The sequence below is a fragment of the Oncorhynchus nerka genome, linkage group LG23, assembly GCF_034236695.1.
Source record: "Oncorhynchus nerka isolate Pitt River linkage group LG23, Oner_Uvic_2.0, whole genome shotgun sequence".
NCBI classification, from domain to species: domain Eukaryota; kingdom Metazoa; phylum Chordata; class Actinopteri; order Salmoniformes; family Salmonidae; genus Oncorhynchus; species Oncorhynchus nerka.
The window spans coordinates 17,285,462-17,303,040 of record NC_088418.1 but is presented as its reverse complement, the minus strand read 5'-3'; the positions used below and the strand labels follow the sequence as shown (position 1 = coordinate 17,303,040).

Below are 17,579 nucleotides of genomic sequence, written 5' to 3'. Positions count from 1 at the left end.
ATAATAATAGTGATCCTCCCTGTTGAGGCCAGCCCAGCATGTTTCCAAATGAAAGTGTGTGATCATCTATGATCCTCTGGTCTCTTCTAGTACATTGTGTTCCTTTTGGTGCTTCAACATTTACTACGGTGTTTGACTGAGCTTTGGCATGAAAACAAGCACAGAGTCTAGCACGTCACTGTCAAATTAACACAATTTAGAGTTGTAGCATGATGTGTTGACCTAGTGTATTTTGACGTAAAATATAAACATTTCTAATAGTTAGATTTTATCAATAATGTAACGCAAAACTTTAAGGTAGAACAAGAACTACTACTAAAAATATATAATGTTCCTACATACTGTACAACCTGTTCCTTCTCGTTCTCAGATATGCTATTTAAATAAAAATTTAAAAAACATCTGGAATAAATGAACAAATCAAAACAATTACAATCAAACATTTATGTACCACTATTCACCCTAGTCAACCTTGGCCAATGTCATCCCTATCAACATAAGGTTTTTCTCTACAATATACTTGAATATACATTGAACATTGAATATTTCAGTATACTTGAAAAAGGCCTAGCTTAATGACTGATCAAATAGTAATACATTGATCAAATATATTCACAGTATGTGCTGTACAATGAAGGGTTAATCCCAGTCCTTAACATATCAACATGTACATTTGAGTCATTTTAGCAGATGCTCTTATCCAGTGAGACTTACAGGAGCAATTAGGGCTAAGTGCCCTGCTGAAGGCTCAAAACTAGTTATGCTCTAAAGTACATGGTACATTTGACGAAATATGTACATATGACCAACTGTCAAGCACATATAAATATGTTACTAACATAATTGTGTTGCATGACTGAGTTTGGTCAAAATTCTACACATAATAATTACAATTTCACAAATGGTTTCGAAGGTGGTTCATTGAACACACCATAAAACAATTAATTTTCCTGTTGCTCAATATACATAGCTGGAACCACGGCTCACCATCTGTGGTGCATATTGTTGAACTTTAAAATGTTTCTTCTTATTCTTTTTTTTAAAATACATTTCTCACACAAACTTTATGCATCGAGTGTGATTTTCAATTTCAAGTACCAAATGCACAGTGATATATCTAACAAAATAACATGACGGCGTCATTTGTCCTACCACAGCCATAGCCTATTATTTGTCCTCTCATCCAATACATCAGAGTGTGCCATGCTATCTAAAAATGTTCTCTGCATTTCACCGTCATCTAACATTTAATTTCTGACAGTGTGCTCTAAAATGCAGAAGAACAGCCATTCAGAATGCCTATCAGAACACTCGATTGAAAATAATTGATTGAGGGAAGATTGTAATCTGACGCTTGGTTTGGGTCTGTCCCAATAACCTGACAAAATGTGGAGCTAATGTTCTTGTGTGTGCCAGGTGTGAACAATAATAACAGTTATTTTCTATACATTTATATAGCCTTCCTCTATTCGTGAACTGAATAGGATTCCTCAGTCTAGAGCAATGTTTGCTGACTGGTCCAGAGGGTTATCTGCCTCAATTGAGTCAAATGTCAAATACAATTTTTCATCCAAACCATAGCTTGCCGGTCTCTGTGAGTGAAACGAGAAGTTTAAGAAACACTGTTCTAGCTAGATCACCAGATCTGGTCTCTCAGCCAGTTTGAGGGCCTCGTGCATGCTGGCGGCGGAGAGTTTGCGGTTGATGTTCCTGTACCTGCAGAGTAGGATGTTACGGTAGGTGGTCCTCAGGTCCCTGTTGAAGAAGGCGTAGATGAAGGGGTTGATGAGGGAGTTGGCGTAGCCCAGCCAGAGCAGGAACCTCTCCACCCAGAGGGGAACGCAGCTACACTCTGGCCCGCAGATGAAGGGCCTGGCCGTGGACAGAAGGAAGAAGGGCAGCCAACAGACGGAGAAGGCCCCCACCACGATGCCCAGGGTGGCGGCCGCCTTCTGTTCCCGTTTGAAGATGGAGATGTTCTTCCTGTCGTTCTTCAGCAGACGAGAGAAACTGGCGCACTCCTCTACCTCCTTCTGGAGCTTAAAGGCCGCTGCCACGCAGTCAACACTGTTGCATTCGTCCTCCACCTTGGGGAAGCCTAGGATGGTGTGCTTGGCGGCACTCACCTTGGCCGCTCGGTAGATGTTGTAGTACATCATCAACATCACCGACATGGGGATGTAGAACGCGACGGCGGTGGAATAGATAGTGTAGCCCACGTCCTGGCTGATTAGACACACCTTGTCGTCGTTGACGTTCTGGGCCCAGCCGAACAACGGGGGAAGGGTGATGGAGGCCGACAGCAGCCACACAGACAGAACTATTTTGGCCATGCATCTCCCACTCTGTCGCACAGGGTAGGTCAAGGGTTTAGTTATGCCTAGGTACCTGTAACGGCAAAGAGATTTGTTTTAAATATTGAGAAGTCTCCGATGGAAGTAATATGATTGACAAAATAATCACAGGATAGTATAGATTCCTCAAACTCAACTATGGACCTTGAAGCTGATTAGAGGGAAACAATGAAAGAACACAGTGAAGCCAGTTCCCTCTAATCAGGGACGGACTTACCTGGGACACCAGGTGGGTGCAATTATTTATCAGGTAGACCAGAAAACCAGCAGGCTTTGGACCTCGTAGGGCAAGAGTTGAATACCCCTGGTATACTGTAGATCAAAGGGTGGCCAACCATCTTCCTGCTGCAGTGCAGGCTTTTGCTCCAGCCCTTCTCTAGCACACCTGATTATGCTAATCAAGGACCTGATGAGCAGCTGATTAGAAGCAGGTGTGTTAGAGCAGGGCTACAGTAAAAACCTGCACCTTCCCCCAGCCCAGAAACTCAAGAGGAGGGTTGGCCACCCCTGGTATAGGGTTGACAGGGTTGGTATAGATACAATAATCCATTCTCAGTGTTTCCTCAATGGTTGAATAAAAAAAACATAAGCAAGTCTGTTCATTGGTGCTAATTGCTGTTGACTTTTTTTATGAGACTAACCTGGATAAATAATGGTTTGGGGGAAGACAAAAAGAAGAACATTTGACTCACCTGTCTATGCTTATTACACACAGGGTCATGATTGATGCAGTGCAACACATCACGTCCATGGCAATAAAAACGTTGCAGAACACCTGTCCGAAGATCCACTGTCCCCCGATGAGGTCCGTGATGCTGACAAAAGGCATCACCGCCACGGCTATAGACAGGTCCGCGACCGCCAGGGAGACGATGAGATAATTGGAGGGCTGCTTCAGCTTCTTCACAAAGCACACGGATATCACCACAAGTAAGTTACCGCAAATGGTGAGCAACGTGAGCACAGTGAGAACTCCTCCGATAAGAACCTTCTCCACATTCCCGTGGCTGAGAATCTGCATCCCGCATGTCGTGTCATTTTCCGTGGGGCTCAGAATTGGCAAAGTTGCAGTGGTTGTTTGGTGCGCCCTCAGCAGACGCAGATCCATCTCCGCTGTAGTCATACTGGTCCTGGCAAGTTCCTTCATCAGGTCTTTGGTCAAAGATGATCTCATGAGATTAATAAGATTTAATTGGTTCCATTCTTATATATTAATCCGTTATTAATAATGCATTGGGAATCCATCAATGCACAATGATTATTCCCCCCAACTTCATTGATTCATTAGTCTTTTCCATAATTTCTCCAAATTACCAGTCCCTGTAGTACCCTTATCCATGCAGCGGCGCCAAGGCAGCAGGTTAATGGGATAGAGTAAATTAATAGGATAAACAGACTCCGGTTAACAAGCTTGGTTTGTGATACATTGTAAAATGTAAGGCGGTTCAATGGTGACCATCGCACGAGTGGCTAGCGCAGAAAGAACTCTGGAAATGTTGTATTGGCTAGACTGGAGGGAAATATACCGGGATGACGTCAGAAGAACCCGCAGAGGTGTAGGCTAGCCTAGTTAATCGTCGCCACAAAGTCATAATTATGGCTAAACCCCGTCTATTTCTACAATTTCTCTTCTTATAATCAGATGTTTAACCTAACCTTAACCCCAACCTTATCCACACAGCTAACCTTATGCCTAACACAAACCTTAAATTAAGACCATGAATTTTTGGGATATAGACAATTTTGACTTTGTGGCTGTGCTAACTAGTGACAAACAGTCTAGTTGGAAATTATTCTATAAATATAAAGCATATGCATATCACAGAAGTTTATATTTTATTGGGGTTTTTAGAACGGAGCAACACCTTGTTGCCATTATTTTACCAATTGTAGCTAGTGTTTATGTGTGCATGCATGTGTGTGAGAGAGGGGGAGAGAGAGATTATTTACTGTTAACTGTTGACTTTTTATTGTTTATTTCACCTTTCTTTATCCATTTCACTTGCTTTGGCAATGTAAACATGTGTTTCCCATGCCAACAAAGCCCCTTGAATTTAATTTAATTGAGAGAGATCGCGAGAGTATCAGATTTATGCACTTTGGCGCCATCCTGAGGCTTTATTATAGGTCAAAATGTTTTTACAATATCCACATTTTTTCACACTGTCAAATAGTGATTTTATTATATTTAGGATTGATATATTTACATGACAATGGACGTAATCTTAAAGTGGCAATCTGTAGTTGCGGCATACATTTTTGGGGGACTTATAAATGAATGATATAGGCCTACCCATTGATTCTTGGAGAATAGAATTTAGAAATGCCTAATTAATTTAGTTAAACTGTCATACTCCATCAGAACCCAAAATATAAAATGGTTATACTCCAATGTTTGTAAACAAAGTAAATCTAAACAAACACTGCATACCATGGTTAAAACTATAATTTTCATATAACGGATGGTCTTCCCTCAGATTTTTACCGAAACAGGCTTTGTTAATTGTTATTGTCTGCGGATTTCCAATTTAAAGACTTCAAGAAATGTGGGCTAGCTATTTTGTCTATTTATGTTTTAGATTTTTTTTAAACTGGGAAACCCCTGTGTCCTTATTAGGCTAATCTCGCTTGGACAGATTATATTTTCGCGAGAGTTTTGCTTCTGGGTAACCGATATAATTATTAAACCTACTTGTAGGTAGACTACAATGTTGCCTATTGTAATGATACGTGTTACTTTGTTCCTATTAGGCCTACTGTCCATTTTGCCCAGTCAGTTCATGTGTAACAGTTCATGTGTAACTTCAATTGATTTGGACCATGGGAGATGGCAATAAGAGAAGTTTAAAAATGTAATTATTTGGAGGATCTACGAAACAGACTGTACAATGACGTAGGCTGCCGGCTGTTTAACTCCGAAGCTGCTGCAGGAGATGAGCATGAAGAAGCAAAATGAACGACAGTGACCTCAGCCGAACGTCCTAGCAGTTGTTGCATTGTTCCACTATCCATTTCGACCCAAGGGCCATCATTATTTTCTGTCGCAATAGATATTTACCAAATAGCCTGACATCGGTCCTTTTGAAGAAACATCGCGGAGGAAAGCGGATCAATTGTCTGAAACTGCCCGCTAGTGCTTTCCCTGCGCCCCCCAAAAATGGATAACGCTAATGGCAAAGCATCGGATCAGAAAAGAACAGGCGTTTGCCAAGATAATGGTTTGACAAATGGATTCCATCCTACACAAACTGGCAACGGGAGCTGCAGTGCCTTATGTTCAAATGGAACCAGTACCAGTGGCGGGTGTTGTATTAGTAGTAGTAGTAGTAGTAGTAGTGCTGCTGGTGGTAGTGGACATAATGGAATTGAACATTTCCACGATCTTCAGTTCCAGGAAGACGTCCATAATAATGGGTCGCCTCCAAAGCGCTGTAGACTCAGAAGAAGAATGGATTCTGGCAAAAAGAGTAGACCGCGTAAGTAGAATACAATTTGAATACAACGTTTCAGCCTCAATGCTAACTGTCATGTCGGCTGTACACATTCGGTCAAGTCTGCCTACACTTTCTAAGCATCCTCTCATAAATGTCAAGCACAGCAGGGTTTTCTGTCAATGCATTGATTGCACATAATTCGGTGTTTCCGATATTACACATCGAAAGTGAAGATCGCCTGGATTTTCTATGGTGGTATGTCTCTTTTCATGAAACAATGAACCAGTCAGACTTGCTGCTGCATGATAGAATATCGCTTTGTGTTAAAGATTTGCCAAGAATGTCAACAAGCAAGCCTAACCGCCCAATTCCCCAATGTATACTGCTTCTGTAACGAATAATCGGCATGTCGGCCTATGTCTGTGGAGAAATCATTTGAAGGCCTATTCCTGTATCCTCAAACTACATTCTAGCTATTTCTAAGAAATGCACAAATAATAAGAATCAAGAACCATAAATAAGTAATTCTGTATTGTTTATAAACATGTTTATCATATACTAATATGACGATCATATTGTTTGACACAATGTAACACTCCCGGTAATAGAACATGAGGTGTATCCTCCCTCCCCCTTGCTATTGTGAGATCTTTGATGTTATCCGTTGAACCGTTTCATTGGTCGTTTCAAAGTCAGGAGGTGTGTTGAAATCGCTGCTGATATGAGAGCCAACTCCCTTTGACCAATCAGCCGACAGTACTTGCTTAATAAGGGGGGTTGGCTGAAGAAACTAACAGAGCAGCCAGCTTTATTAACAGCACAGTATGTTTCTCTGTTTGCATTATAACACTGTAAAACAAGTTTGTCACTCACCATGTCAGTTAAGTGTAGCCTGCTTTATTGCTGTGACGACATTATGCCACAATGCAATAGGGCTGATTGAGTGATACTACTACTTATAGCCCAAGTCTTGGATTGAAGTTTCTTTGACCATAAGCACTTTGACCTGAGGATCACAATGAAGCTTATTGTTAAAAAACCAGGTAAGTGTTTCTACTGTATTGTATTTTAAAGGGCTGAAATGTACTTATTTACTTACTTTTATTTGCATATTAACATCTCTTGCTCCCTTGGCTGAATCAAATCTCAGCGGACAAACAGCAATTTTCCTAATTTCTTGAATACTGCAATGCTATACACTTTGGGCGTGCTTCAGGAACGATTTGGCTGGTTTATCTGTGTGGTGAATGCATGCAGCTCAACCATTATTCCAAGAAGTTGCTACACTATGCTGGCTTGTCTGTGTTCCTCTGGGCACTGTTCAAATATGTCTGGAATCCAAACAGACAGCTTCTATTATATCATTGGATAGTATTGATTGTGAACAAGAGCTGCAAGTTGATAAAATGCACTTGGCATGAAGACAAATACACATGTTTTCCCTCCAGCAGAGGAGGCTGGTGGGAGGAGCTATAGGAGGACGGGCTCATTGTAATGGCTGGAATGGAATCAATGGAACAGTCGATCGTGGTTTCCATATGTTTGATCCGTTTGATATCGTTCCAATTATTCCATTACAGCCATTTCAATGAGCCTGTACTCCTATAGCTCCTCCCTCCAGCCTCCTCTGCCCTCCAGTATGATCAATCGAATAAGCATAATATGCTTTGCTGATGTCGGCTTATTGGTAGTTCCCCTTATATGCAACAAATTGAATAGCAAATGAAGTTATGCTGTGCCAGTCACTCAACTATGAAAATATATAGTGTTAAATCCTTGACTTTTGTTGCACATTAATATTAGGCTACTGTTAGGCTCTACTCTGACTAGCTGCTGAGAACTTTGCTCTCTGGGTGGGGGAATAAACACACCTTTCACCTATAAGTGCTGCCAGTCACGGTGCCCTGGCTTCCAGGGCCCAGATTCACAAATCCTTCTGAGGAAAACATTTATTCTTAACTGTTATTTTTTCCTTAACTATAGACTTATGAAGAAAGATAAGCAAAGTTGCTATTCCTCAAAAAGGTTCTTGGAAATGTACTTGCACTATTTGTTATGTTTCTCCTTAAGCAAAAAGTTAAGAAGAAATCAGATTCTTGAAAATAAGTTATTGGAAATGTTGTTAATTCCAAGATAGCTAAACCCTTGTCTTAAACTCAGGGCAGTGAGATAAAAGCTAATCAAAGCAATTGAACATGTTTAATTCACTCACATACTTCATCTGTAAATTTCAGCATGGATTATTTTAAACCCAAGAACATGTTTTAGAACAGTAATCTCAGTAAGACAAATGCTAGTATGATTGCCATTGCTAGCTAGATAGCTAGCTAAAATGGTTGCCTAGCAACACACATCTTAAGAAGATTTGTAAGAGATATTTGAGGTTGTAAGAAAATCATAAAATCTTAAGATATTGTTGAGGAATTGAACTCACAAACTATCTAATTAAATTATTTTTGTTTCTTAGGAACTTTTTAACGTTTTTACGTAAGAAGTGTTTTGTGAATCTGGGCCCTGGTTACAGCCCTGGGCCCCTGATTCACAAAACCTTATTAAGAAGAAATGTCTTAATTAACTGTCATATTTTCTTTAACTATAGACTTTAGAAGAAATTTAAGCAAGTTGCTATTCCTCAAAAAGGTTATTGGAAATGTCATTGCGCTATTTCTTATGTTTCAAAAAGTTAAGAAGAAATCAGAAAATAAAGTTCTTGGAAATGTTGTTAATTCCAAGATAGCTAAACCCTTGTCTTAAACTCAGGGCAGAGAGAGAAAAAGCTCATGAAAGCAATTGAGACTGGGCTCAGACATTAACTGAGGAGTGGCATAAATGGAAACATTCAGTCAAATACCTCCTCTGTAAAATAACAGTGAAATCATTGCAAAGCAAGATCTGTCTGTAGCACCGCTGACTGATGTATTGAAATCGGGTGATTAAGTCAGTAAAGATTCCAGAGTATATACTAGAAATTGATTGTCCACCACCATTACACCTCTGATATCAACAATTACATCTCAAATTTGACTATTTTAAGCACCCACGAATGTCTTTTGGTTACAGTTTTTCTGTAGCTTTGCACAGAGTTGAATGTAACCAGTCTGGTTTGTGGAATGAGCCATAAGGGACTTTACACCCCTCTGTCAAATGAAGTGCTATTGATTGAAAAGCTAGGGGGAAGGAACCAGCCTGCCTGTGTATTGACTACATACAGTATTCATTGTACTGTACAATCAGTAGTAACTTGAGGGTTGGGCAGACTCTCCAGGCAATCTTCTCTCCATGCTGGTGTTTCCATGGCAACAAAGCCCTCAGCTTTTGTTGCAGAATGAACACACTGCTGTGAATTTGAGGACCCCCTTCCTCTCCTCTCCCTTCCTCCCCTCTCGCTCCCTTCCTCCCTCTCTCCAAAAAAGAGAGGAACATGTCAGTGATCGCTTATAAGAAGACATGATGTGTGCATAGTATGACATGATGGTTTCGTCTTCAATGAAATCAAGTTAGAAAATGCAACATAGGTCTGCACGGTTGATCGGTAGGCCTGACCTATATGGAGCAATAGCTTAGTTGTGACATAGACAGAACACTAGAGCCCTCTCTTTTGAGAGCTTGTGTATCCATTTGTTGAAAGATAATTTAGCATAACTTCTAAAGAGCTAAACAGTACTTTTCTACAGACAAAGGTGACTAAGCTCCAATTCATCTCTTAAAAAACATTTTGTTTTCTATTCCAGCCTTCCCCTGGTTTGGGATGGACATCGGCGGCACTCTGGTGAAGCTGGTCTACTTCGAGCCCAAGGACTTCACGGCGGAGGAGGAGGAGGTGGAGAGCCTGAAGAGCATCCGCCACTTCCTGACCTCCAACGTGGCCTACGGCAACACGGGCATCCGCGACGTCCACCTGGAGCTCAAGAACCTAACCATGTGCGGCCGGAAGGGCAACCTGCACTTCATCCGCTTCCCCACCCAGGACATGCTGGGCTTCATCCAGATGGGCCGAGATAAGAACTTCTCCAGCCTGCACACCACACTCTGTGCCACCGGCGGAGGGGCCTACAAGTTTGAGGACGACTTTAGGACGGTGTGTGATGGTTGGAAGAACTTTTGGGTGTTGTCAGACAGGGAGACTGACTGATAGTGACAGACGATGTGTATTTGTTTATTGCATGTTATTACATGTGTCATTAGTCAGTTAAAGATTGCGTGGCATGATCATTGAAGGCAACATGGTTTCTCATGTGATTAGATGAGAGTTGATGTATGTGGTTGGTTCAGACTCGCCTGGTCTAGTTACAGACAGCTCATGCTCAAAGTTGGAGCAGTTACCATTGCATATCAAAACCACTCCAGTTTCTACTCCTGCCCTATAGTCTTATACATCTTCTGCTTTCCATCTCCCAGATCGCCAACCTAAAGCTCCAGAAGCTGGATGAACTGGACTGTCTCATCCAGGGTCTTCTCTATGTGGACTCAGTAGGGTTCAATGGCCATCCAGAGTGCTACTTTTTCGAGAACCCCTCCGACCCCGAGAGTGAGAACTGTGTCAAGAAAACATGTTGCCTTGACAACCCCTTCCCCATGTTGTTGGTAAACATTGGCTCAGGCGTCAGCATGCTGGCAGTCTATTCGAAGGACAACTACAAACGGGTCACAGGCACCAGGTAAACAAATGTAATCTGTTGCTTCTAGGTAAACCAAGGTAATCGTGTCATTCAATGTCATGATAGCTGTATGTATTTGATCTGATAACACAGTTCTGTCACAATACCTTTGCTCACATCCTTCTGTATTCGATGTATTCATGTTTTGAGTGTAGATAAGTTACCATGGTTCCTAACGTAGACAAATATAACAAAACAACTGTGAAAAAACTGGTTGAATCAATGTTGTTTCCATGTAATTTCAACAAAAAATTCAATGTTTTTATATAATCTTATTTAACGTTGAATCAAAGTGGAAAAATGCATGGATTTGAAAAAAGTCATCAAAGTTAGAATTTTGTTTTTTCACCAAACTTCTACCTAAATCCAATGACACAGTGCCATTTTTTTGTTTTGTTTTCATGTTGAATTCACATTAGTTGACAACTCAACCAAATGTAAACCAAAACTAGATGTAGAAATTATGTCTGTGCCCAGTGGGTTGTTTCCTGCAAGCTAAACAGATGTGCACAACCCATAGAGTAGAAGCTCACATAATTGCCTGTCCCCCACAGTTTGGGAGGTGGGACGTTCCTAGGCCTATGCTGCTTGCTGACTGGCTGCGAGACATTTGAGGAGGCCCTGGAAATGGCGGCGAAGGGGGACAGCAGCAACGTGGACAAACTGGTGAAGGACATCTACGGAGGAGACTATGAACGCTTCGGTCTCCAGGGGTCTACTGTTGCATCTAGGTGAAGTTTAAGTTAACTAATACCTCAAGTAAACGTATGCTTTGAAAACAGAGTATTATGGAAACTAACCCAATTTGTTAATGTATTGCAGTTTTGGTCATATGATGAGCAAGGAGAAGCGTGACAGCATCAGTAAGGAGGACCTAGCCCGAGCCACTCTCGTCACCATCACCAACAACATTGGCTCTATTGCTCGTATGTGTGCGGTTAATGAGGTACAAAGGCAAAGGTTGTTGTCACATCAGCAATCAAATTCCATTTGACTTCGTTGAGTCATTCTAATAGTGTGACGATACACGTAACTGAAAAGAATAATGGAAACACTTTGTTGGTGTTTCTTTTATTTTGTTAGTTACCTGTAGCACACTGGGGTGTGACAGAAGGGTTCAAGTTCTCACAAAGTTATTTTCTTTCATCATAAAACAATGGAGTGAAGTGGACAGCCAGTGTGATGGATGATGGGAATGGACTCTGTGTGCTTTCAGCTTCTTTACAGTGTTGCCTTGTGGCATGGAGATCAAGCAGCATTGTACAGGGCTATCAAAGCACACAGAACAACAACAGTAAGCTTTCTGACACAAATCAAGAGCTTGGGACTATAAGTTTCTATCTACATTTTTGTCAAAATGTACTTTTTGACATAGCCTTGTTCTGTATGATGTTCTCTACCTACAGTATATGGTGCTCTAAATAGCTCATTTCATGTTGTTACGTTCAAAAGGATACAAGTTAAAATTGCCGACACCATTCAAACCAATGAGGTTTCGGAACATTAAAGCCAATTATCTCAGAATCATCTTTTTGCAGATAGAACCTTAGGGGGGGCTTTTTCTGAGCTCTGGTGCATTTAACCCATTAGATCGGTGTGTTTGGACTGGTGTGAACACCATCCACACTCGCGAGCACACTAAATAGCACACTAAACAACGCACCGTGGTTCGCTCAAAAAGGGTGGTCTCAGTCCGATTCAATTCGTACTGTGGTGCAGTTCACTGCAAGATTATCTTCCCCTTTGAGCAACCCCATTGTAATGTTTTGAGTGCAATGTACACAAGTGTACATTTGATTCAGCTTTCTAGCTACTTATGCATGTAGAGAACAGTGTATGAATTGGAGGAAGTCTTTTGACTTCCCTGCACAGTGCACCACCTTTTTGCTTTGTTGGATTGTTATTTAGAGTGAGTAGTCTTGTCATTCTGGCAGCCCCGTAACTATGTAATTAACAGAAGTTGAGCCGTTCGTTATTGGCTACTGCTCAACCTTTCTCTCCCCTGCTGCTGAGTCACTGAAGCTTAAGATTGATTCTACTGCTACTTCAGGTTTTCTCCCCTATTTCATCTTAATCATTTTATTTAACTAGGCAAGTCAGTTAAGAACAAATTATTATTTTACGATGGCCTACCCGGGCCAAACCCTAACCCGGACGACGCTGGGCCAATAGTGCGCTGCCCTTTGGGATCCCAATCATAGCCGGTTGTGAAACAGCCCGGGATCGAACCAGGGTTTGTAGGGATACCTCTAGCACTGAGATGCAGGGCCTTAGACCGCTGTGCCACTTGGGAGCCCTAGATGGCAGTCAGACACCCATCTATGCTATTAATCTGAGAGCAAGCCCAAGGTCTTCAAACAAATATTTTTGTGGACATATCTTACTTTGAAAATATATCTCATTCCATCTTGCTTTGTGAAACAGTCATTCTAAAAAAGTCTGGTTTACAAATGGTTCAATGTTGTCTTTCAGAAAATTGAAAGAGTGGTGTTTGTTGGGAATTTCCTGAGAATCAATACTGTGTCAACGAAGCTGCTTGCTTATGCCATGGATTTTTGGTCCAAAGGACAATTAAAAGCTCTCTTCTTAGAGCATGAGGTAAGTAGTTTGCGATATGGTCATATGCTCATTGGAATGCGTTGATCTAAGGGCAGTGTCACTGAGTCACTTCACAATGCTATTATAACGTATGTGTAGTGTGAGGGATGTTTCTATGCTCGAAGGGGCCGATTCAGACTGAGGAAATCTATGCTTTTTTACACGTTTTTATTTAAGCACTTCAAATGCGCCGAATACAACAGGTGTTCACCTTACCGTGAAATGATTACTTACAAGCCCTTAACCGCCCAGGCAGTTCAAGAAATAGAGTTAAGAAAATATTTACTAAATAAACCAAATAAAAAAGCAACACAATAAAATAACGAGGCTATATGCAGGGGTACCGGTACCGAGTCAATGTGCGGGGGTACAGGTTAGTCGAGGTAATTTGTACATGTAGGTCGGGGTAAAGTGACAATGTGTTGGTATGGGTGGCCATTTGATTAATTGTTCAGCAGTCTTATGGCTCAGTAGTATTAAGACTGACATTGTGCAGGTGTCTAACACGCTTTGCGGGTGTGGCTCCCTTATGCCCGCTAAAAACCCTTCAACTTGCTGGCCAATAGATTTTATTTTGGAGTTTTCATTCCATAGGGTTTTCAGTCCATCTGCCTAAAGCCGTCCCTTTAAATATGGATTACCTTTAATTCGATTTTTCTCAAGACTCAGAAGAATAAATTGAAAGAATGGTTCAGAATATTAGAGATCAATGAAAGAAAGCTATCTAAATATATGTATATTCGTCTCTGTTTCCGCACCAATTTGTAGATGCAAAAATACTTTGATCTTGTAGATTATTTAGGGTTCGTAAAGTATTTATGAGTAATAAAAAAAAACTGGGTTGGAGAGCGTGTATGCACAAAATATATTGGTGAATCAAAAATACAGTTTGATTCTTCCTGAAACTTTCCATATTCATTTGATTAATCCATGAAATATTGGATGGTGAAAAAAGTGTAGAATAGGGGTTGAAGAATAGTTCTATAAATCTACTCTAATCCTCACTAATCATGGAACTGTGATGACAACGGTCCAGTCGTCGTGAACCGTATGGCAGGTTTAAACTGCTATGTGTGGTATGTGTTCCATAATGATTCCAATAGGCTACATGTCCCAAATGATTGCACAACATGTAATACGTTAGCCTAATATGGTGCACTATTGCTAGTAACTCTCATGAACAACCACACGGACCCGACAGAGGAAAGAAAGGTCAACTAATGATGGAATGGAAGGATGCAAAAATGTAGGCTACAAATTGAAACTAACACTAAGTGACAGTTATAAATGCATGTGGCACAGGAGGCTGCTGAGGGGAGGACGGCTGGAATGGAGTGAATGGAATGGTATCAAACACATGGAAATCATTTGTTTGATCAAATCGATTACCATTCCATTCCAGCCATTACTATGAGCTCGTCTTCCGCAATTAAGGAACAACCAACCTCATGTGGTATGTGGGTATTACTGACGGTGGCTATCGATAGTGGCTAATATTTAACGTGATAGGCTACAAATGGAAAACAGAGAATATAATTAAACATTTGAGAGTGCACAAAGGTTCAATTTGGCGCGACATTGCTCATGTCGATGCCCTGTGATCACGTGAACTAGGCTGCAGTAGGCTACCCATTTGGGGTGCGTCTCCCAAGTTTTGTCCCTGCAAGGCTACCCATTTGGGGTGCGTCTCCCAAGTTTTGTCCCTGCAAGGCTACCCATTTGGGGTGCGTCTCCCAAGTTTTGTCCCTGCAAGGCTACCCATTTGGGGTGCGTCTCCCAAGTTTTGTCCCTGCAAGCTAATAGGCCGTACAGTAAAAATTCTGCATAACATCACAGCATCTTATGTTGACTGTGCTTTTCAGTTTGCTGACTGGCTTCACATTTGTCTCCAGTGACTATAAGAAAATGTCGATCTGAAACAATTATCATTTATATTTACAATCCGCTTATCTGAACGGATTACTTTCTTATCAATAGTTCTTATCAATTTGTAAATTACAGTACATGGAGAATGCTGTTAATTATATCGGGGGGGAAAAGTTTGTTTTCCCACTTGGAACCATTTTCATGCTTTCTTTGCGCTTAAATGAGATGTAATTATGAGGGAATTAAGTCAAGGTTATAATATGGCGTATCTGTAGACACTTTTGCCACAACCTCCATTTCTGCTATCCACCCCAAACGAATACCTGGCTGGCACATGTTTCCCCATGCTTCAGTTCAAAGGTCAGAATGCGTGCAGAGAGGATAGTATGTGTGAAAATAATTACGTTTAATTTATGCAAGCAGCACACTTGTTGTTGTTTTAGTCTCCTAATTGTACCATGAAAAGGTTAAACAACAGATCATCTGCGTATGTTTGGATAGGTTACAATTGGGTGCTGAGCAGGAATCTCAAGGTTGCTGATGATAATATCCTGGTCAAATACCTGATCAGATAATGAACTGACCTGAGCCCTCTGTGTTTTTCAGGGTTATTTCGGGGCCGTCGGTGCCTTTCTGGAGCTACTGAAAATGACGGACGACCTTTAAGACGGACAGACGGATGCAGACGAAACCCTAACTCTCACCACAAGATGCTGCTGCTCTACAGTTCCGGAAAAGCCACTGACTGGCCAAAATGGTGGAAAAGCCACTGACTGGCCAAAATGGTGGAAAAGCCACTGACTGGCCAAAATGGTGGAAAAGCCACTGACTGGCCAAAATGGGGAAAAGCCACTGACTGGCCAAAATGGTGGAAAAGCCACTGACTGGCCAAAATGGGGAAAAGCCACTGACTGGCCAAAATGGGGAAAAGCCACTGACTGGCCAAAATGGGGAAAAGCCACTGACTGGCCAAAATGGGGAAAAGCCACTGACTGGCCAAAATGGGGAAAAGCCACTGACTGGCCAAAATGGGGAAAAGCCACTGACTGGCCAAAATGGGGAAAAGCCACTGACTGGCCAAAATGGGGAAAAGCCATTTGAATAGTTTAACTGTTTTAAGAGGTTCTGCTAATTATCCTCCTCCTCGTCTGCTGATGTTTTAGAAAACAGATTTTTAATATTATGAATACAGGCTGGAGGAGATGAGGTTGGCATTTTGTTTGCCACTTTAAAGTAAACATGTGTGGTACTTCCTGTTTATAAAAGCCCTAACTGTATATTGTGTGCTTAAGCCAAACGCTACTGGTCCCTGATAGTATGTGTGTTTTGGGACCATATTTGTTATTTTATTTTTACAAGATGTAAGTAGCTAAATTTATCTTTAAATTAGGAGCATTAGCTTTCAACTAGCCTTCACACTTTTTTTTCCTAATCAATCATCCTAACCCATTGTTCTGTGATATGATTTGAGATACAATCAAATGTATTATCCTACTGTACATGGGAATAGTAAGCAGTTACTATATCAACTGCTTCTGTCAACCCATCATCTGTGGTTTGGCCAATTTGTGAAATTTTGACCATTAAGCAGTAGCTAAATTTGACATCAAATGTTGCGGGTTGATTTTGTGAAATAATACGCTGCAATACCTCAAAGAACATTTTACATAATGGATATTTTTTTATCAGTAGCAGTGGCATGACCAGTTCCCCAAATCCTTCCTCTGCATTCATTTTAATGCAGTATTCTGTCTCTCCTTCCCTGTTCCATGCCTTATAATTCTGTCACTGTTTTAAGGAAACTGTTAACTTTGGGACCAAGCATTCAGTACTAAATGATCCTTAGAAACTTCACAAAGTAGATGTTCCTCAGAAAAGCCGACTCGCTGACATGGACTAGCCTAGCAGGTGCGATACAAAGTGTCCTTTGTGAGTCATGAGATTCCAAACCTTTACATGAAGGAACTTTTTAAGAGTTCTGAAAACTAGTTAATTCTACAGTTCTGTTTTCATTCTCATCAAAGTGGGTGTCCATTTATGCCTGACTTCCTACCTGTAATAATCAGTATGTGTTTTATGATTGTAATTGAATATGTTTTGGATGTACTGTATTGAGTACTCTAGTCGAAAGGAGATTTGATTCTCCTACGGTATCTCTTGGTTAAATTTCATGACATTTCATGATGGCGTTTTGGTTTCAAGTGAAACTGCATAGCTGGCCTGTGAACCGCCGTGTGCTGCATACCCTTCTGCCTTCCTGCCCTCTTCAGAGGGTCCCGTGACCATCCTCCTCATCCAAACGATACACCTAGGCTGCGTCTAAAATGGCACCCTATTCCCTATATAGTGCACTACTTTTGACCAGGGCCCATGATTTTGGTCAAAAGTAGTGCACTATATAGGGAATATGTTGCCATCTTGGACTCATACCCAGACTGACTTAGCTAACATCATACATTTTTATTTGTAATCCCAATGCAACCTGTGGGGAGTTTTCAGCTGTAAATTAGGACAGATGTTCAAATGTGCTTTATGCTTTATTACTGTATAGAACATGGCGAATAATAATATATGTAACTCAGAACCTGATTGAACTGGATTATTGACCTGGGCCTTGCTATATATTCAGCCGTGCTTCATTGTCGTCATTAAAACTGTTCTCTAAACTG

At 41.1% G+C, this 17,579-nt stretch overlaps 2 protein-coding genes across 4 annotated transcripts; one reads left to right on the top strand and one right to left on the bottom strand.

Annotated features, from left to right (window-relative positions):
* Positions 1-435: 435 nt before the first annotated feature.
* Positions 436-4,523, bottom strand: LOC115106365 (5-hydroxytryptamine receptor 7-like). The gene is made up of 2 exons (XM_029629020.2): positions 3,047-4,523; positions 436-2,388 (listed from the first exon to the last, which is right to left on the bottom strand). The coding sequence occupies exons 1-2, from the start codon at positions 3,526-3,528 to the stop codon at positions 1,632-1,634; spliced, it is 1,239 nt and encodes a 412-aa protein (XP_029484880.1). The 5' UTR covers positions 3,529-4,523; the 3' UTR covers positions 436-1,631.
* Positions 3,190-17,579, top strand: pank1b (pantothenate kinase 1b). 3 transcript variants are annotated; one of them, XM_029629019.2, is made up of 7 exons: positions 3,190-3,284; positions 9,520-9,866; positions 10,187-10,446; positions 11,001-11,177; positions 11,269-11,392; positions 12,919-13,044; positions 15,517-17,579. In XM_029629019.2, exons 2-7 carry the CDS (start codon positions 9,537-9,539, stop codon positions 15,574-15,576), a joined length of 1,077 nt encoding a protein of 358 aa, XP_029484879.1. In that variant the 5' UTR covers positions 3,190-3,284; positions 9,520-9,536; the 3' UTR covers positions 15,577-17,579. The 3 variants fall into 3 exon arrangements, with proteins under 3 accessions (XP_029484879.1, XP_029484877.1, XP_029484878.1); XM_029629017.2 differs by lacking the exon at positions 3,190-3,284 and adding an exon at positions 5,146-5,830; XM_029629018.2 differs by lacking the exon at positions 3,190-3,284 and adding an exon at positions 6,578-6,831.